This window comes from Octopus bimaculoides, chromosome 3, assembly GCF_001194135.2.
Source record: "Octopus bimaculoides isolate UCB-OBI-ISO-001 chromosome 3, ASM119413v2, whole genome shotgun sequence".
In the NCBI taxonomy this organism is placed as follows: Eukaryota; Metazoa; Mollusca; class Cephalopoda; order Octopoda; family Octopodidae; genus Octopus; species Octopus bimaculoides.
The window spans coordinates 88,903,815-88,907,525 of record NC_068983.1 but is presented as its reverse complement, the minus strand read 5'-3'; the positions used below and the strand labels follow the sequence as shown (position 1 = coordinate 88,907,525).

At 38.1% G+C, this 3,711-nt stretch overlaps 1 protein-coding gene across 2 annotated transcripts in view; it reads left to right on the top strand.

Moving 5' to 3' along the window:
* The window catches only part of LOC106868904 (zinc finger CCCH-type with G patch domain-containing protein), a 267,874-nt gene that overhangs the window by 33,581 nt on the left and 230,582 nt on the right, over positions 1-3,711 (top strand). For both annotated transcript variants that reach the window (XM_052966289.1, XM_052966290.1), the window contains exon 6: positions 962-1,024. In XM_052966289.1, coding sequence (XP_052822249.1) covers positions 962-1,024 — 63 coding nt within the window. The remainder of the gene's footprint in view (positions 1-961; positions 1,025-3,711) is intronic.

Below are 3,711 nucleotides of genomic sequence, written 5' to 3'. Positions count from 1 at the left end.
CTTGAGAACCCAGTTTCCACAAAAACTGTTTGCCAGGAGCTGCACAAAGCTGGATTTCACGGGAGGGCTGCAATCAGAAAACCACTACTTTCAAAAACAAACATTGCAAAGCGTTTAGAGTGGAGTAAAAATCTACAGAATTGATCCCTAGAGCAGTGGAAGAATGTCATTTTCTCGGACGAGTCATCCTTTACCTTATTTTCGACCACCAGCCGAGTATATGTGTGGAGACAGCCAAAAGAAGCATTTGACCCAGACTGCCTTCTTCCAACTGTTAAACATGGAGGAGGATCTGTGTTGATCTGGCAGGGCTATATCTTGGAAATCTGCTGGCCCAATGGTTTCCCTTCATGGCAGAATTAATAGATAAGACTATTTAAGCATTTTATCTGATCAAATTCATCCCATAGTTGCAGAACTGTTTCCGGAGAGAAACGCAATCTTTCAGGATGATAATGCACCAATTCACACAGCTAAAGTTGTTACTGAATGGCATGAGGAACATTCTTGTGAAGTTGAACATCTTATCTGGCCACCACACTCCCCAGATCTTAATATTATTGAATATTTATGGTGCATTTTAGAAAAACATGTAAGGAGTCAATATCCTTCAGCATCATCACTACAAGAACTGGAGACTGTTTTAGCTGAAGAATGGACAAAAATTCCTTTGGAAACAATTGAAACTTTGTACGAGTCCATACCTCATAGAATGCAAGCTGTAATTACTGCCAAAGGCTGTCCTTCCCCATATTAAAATAAATTTGTTTGAAATTTTAAGGTGTTTCCATCATTTTGTCCAACCTCTGTATTCATTTTGTGTTTAGGTGAATATATATACATGTGTGTGAGTGTTTGTGCCTCGTAACTTATATGTATATAGTTGTGTCTTTGTGTACTTCTGCATGTGCATTTATATATACTATATACAATGGTATTCTTTTGAATTTTATTTTTTCAGTTTCTCTCATGGTTATGTAGCAACTTTAGATGACATAAGGCCTTATCACGAACCAGATTATAGGTATGTGTTTATAAGGGTTTTATCTCTTATTTCTTGCAATATAGGGGCTATTCAGTACCCTCACTCACAATTAGTGATGATTAAATTTTTCCTTTATGGTCTTACATTGCATCAAGCTGTTTATATTAACTTTTAGTATGCACATGAGAATTTCGTTAAATCAGCCATAAATTTATATGGTAACTAGAAAAGCACTCGGAGAGCGCAGACCCCTGCCAAGCAGCTCATTTCCACCCATATACACGCATGTTGAAAATCGCCCAATTTCCCAACCACCGCTGGCAAAAACATAACCTCCTTGGCAGGGTTAAAAAAAATAACACAACCATATGATTTTTAAAAATCCCCCTTTAACTGTAGCCCATTCAAGCAGAGGGTTATTGTTTCTAGAGACATATCTGGGTGTGGGTGGTTTATCTGGTATTTGTTGGGGGTAATCATCTAGGGATCATTTGAATGCTGTGAAGTCACTTTCCTCCTTTTTATGTGTGTCTGGCATGATGTTGAAGAGAGCAGGGCCAATTGAGGTGAAATAGTTCTGTCATAGTGTTGTGATACGACACAAACATTCCTGTAGTGGACGGATGGCATGGGGGCCAAGCCTTGGACGAATTTTAAAGACAAGCAATGTTGAGGGAATATTTTCCACATCATACAGATGATATAGAGCTCACTGCGGCAGTAGAGGGAGCAAAGCCTGAGCTTTTTGCGTCGATCCCAATAGTCAAGGCTTGTCATGTCATTCTCCGCAGACCTCCACCAAGCAGCTCATTTTAAGATAGATACGCTAGTAAAATTACTAATAGAGAAACGAAAATAAACTTTGGAAACAGCAACACCACCATAGGTTACATGGAAACGATGAACGTGTTTTCAAGGGAGATAATCAAAGAACTTAACATTGTAATACTTCATGTAAAATAAATATAACAAATGAAAAATCCCTCAAGAATCCATAAAAATTCCCGGATCACTACCAAAATTTCATCATCTGTTTCTTGTGTCATTACCAACTTTTCCTGCAAGTTTAATCAAATGCCGTTCACGATTTTTTGAGTTATTTTGCATACAGAAGGACAAGCCAACACCGATGAAAACATAACCTCCTTCCTTGGCGGAGGTAAATATATACACTGACAGATCAAGTTAACCAAACCACCAAAGTGATGGAGTAGGTACTGCTGACAAAACTAGTCTAAATTAGTCTGGTTCAGTGCTCATAGCTTCGCTCATAGGGCAGTTATCTCCCCTGTCAGTGTGAATGTGCATGTAGGCCATAATATAAGGGTCAGAAAGAACGTGTATTGAAATAGTTATTATAGAAGATTAACAACATGTTGAGACTAGATATTTTACACATATTTAGATATATCTAATATCTATCTGTTGTAAAAATTTCAAGTGAATGGAATAAATATTTCATAAGTTATGAGGAAATAAACAATCTTCCAAATTGCAGTTACTTCTTATGCTCTTACATTATTGGAACACTCAACTGTGAACATGGCGGCTTGTGAGAGACGACCGATGTCCTGTGAAAGAAAACAAAGGATTGTATGCCTGCACCAATAGGGCAAGTCAAATTCTGTGATAGCAACTACTGTAGGAAGGTCTAGAAGTTTTGTGCAATGAATTAACCCCAAACCAGTAGACTTTGTAAAACTTCACCAAGGCAGGATCGTATTATGGTTAGAATGTTTCTCAGAGGTTATGAGGTCCTGGGTTGCTTGCTTGGGCACTGGCAAAGAAACCTCTGATCTCTAAGAAGAATCAAAGAGCCTGTCTTTGTTTCGCTCATGAACATGTTTGGACAGAAGAACAGTGGTTGCAGGTTCATTTTAGCGATGAATCGAAGTTTAATGTGATTGGTTCCAATGACGGGATGTATGTCCAACAAAGAAGGGGCAAAAGGTTATCTCGTGCATGTGTGAAGAGGGCAGTGAAATACGGAGGAGGCTGTGTAATGGCATGGGAAGTGATCTCTGCTGCTGGTTCTTGTCCACTTATTCACCTACAAGGGACTGTCAATGCTGAAATCTACAAGCAGATTCTTAGTATGCCCTTCCACATCTCCGATCCTTGTTAGTTCAACCTATCTTCGTGCAGGACAATGCTCCCTGTCATACTGCGAAAAGAGTCAAAGATTTTTTGAGTGGTGAAAGGGTTGATCTCATGGACTGGCCACCTCAAAGTCGCTATCTCAACTCTGTAGGAGCGTTTGGAAGATTATTTGAGATGGGACACGGAGGAGAAATCCAAAGGTCCAAGATGAACTCTAGGAATTATTGAAAAACAAATGGAACAATATTAACTCCATCATTTTGCAAGAAATTAGTTCAGTTCTGTGGTAACAGATGTCAGGAGGTCATTGATAGTAAAGGGATGTTCACAAAATATTAATAGTAAGGATTTCTCTTTTGTTCTTGTTCCAGTTTTCATTGTTTTTCTAAGTGACCCTTAACATTTGGCCACTGCAATTTGGAAGATTATTTGTTTATTTCCTAATAACTTACGAAATATTTATTCCATTCACTTGAAATTTTCATGAAAGATAGATATTAGATATATCTAAATATGTGTAAAATATTTAGTCTCAACGTGTTGTTAATCTTCTATAATAACTATTTCAATACACTTGTTCTTACTGACCCTTATATTACGGCCACTACTGTATATCTATCTATCCA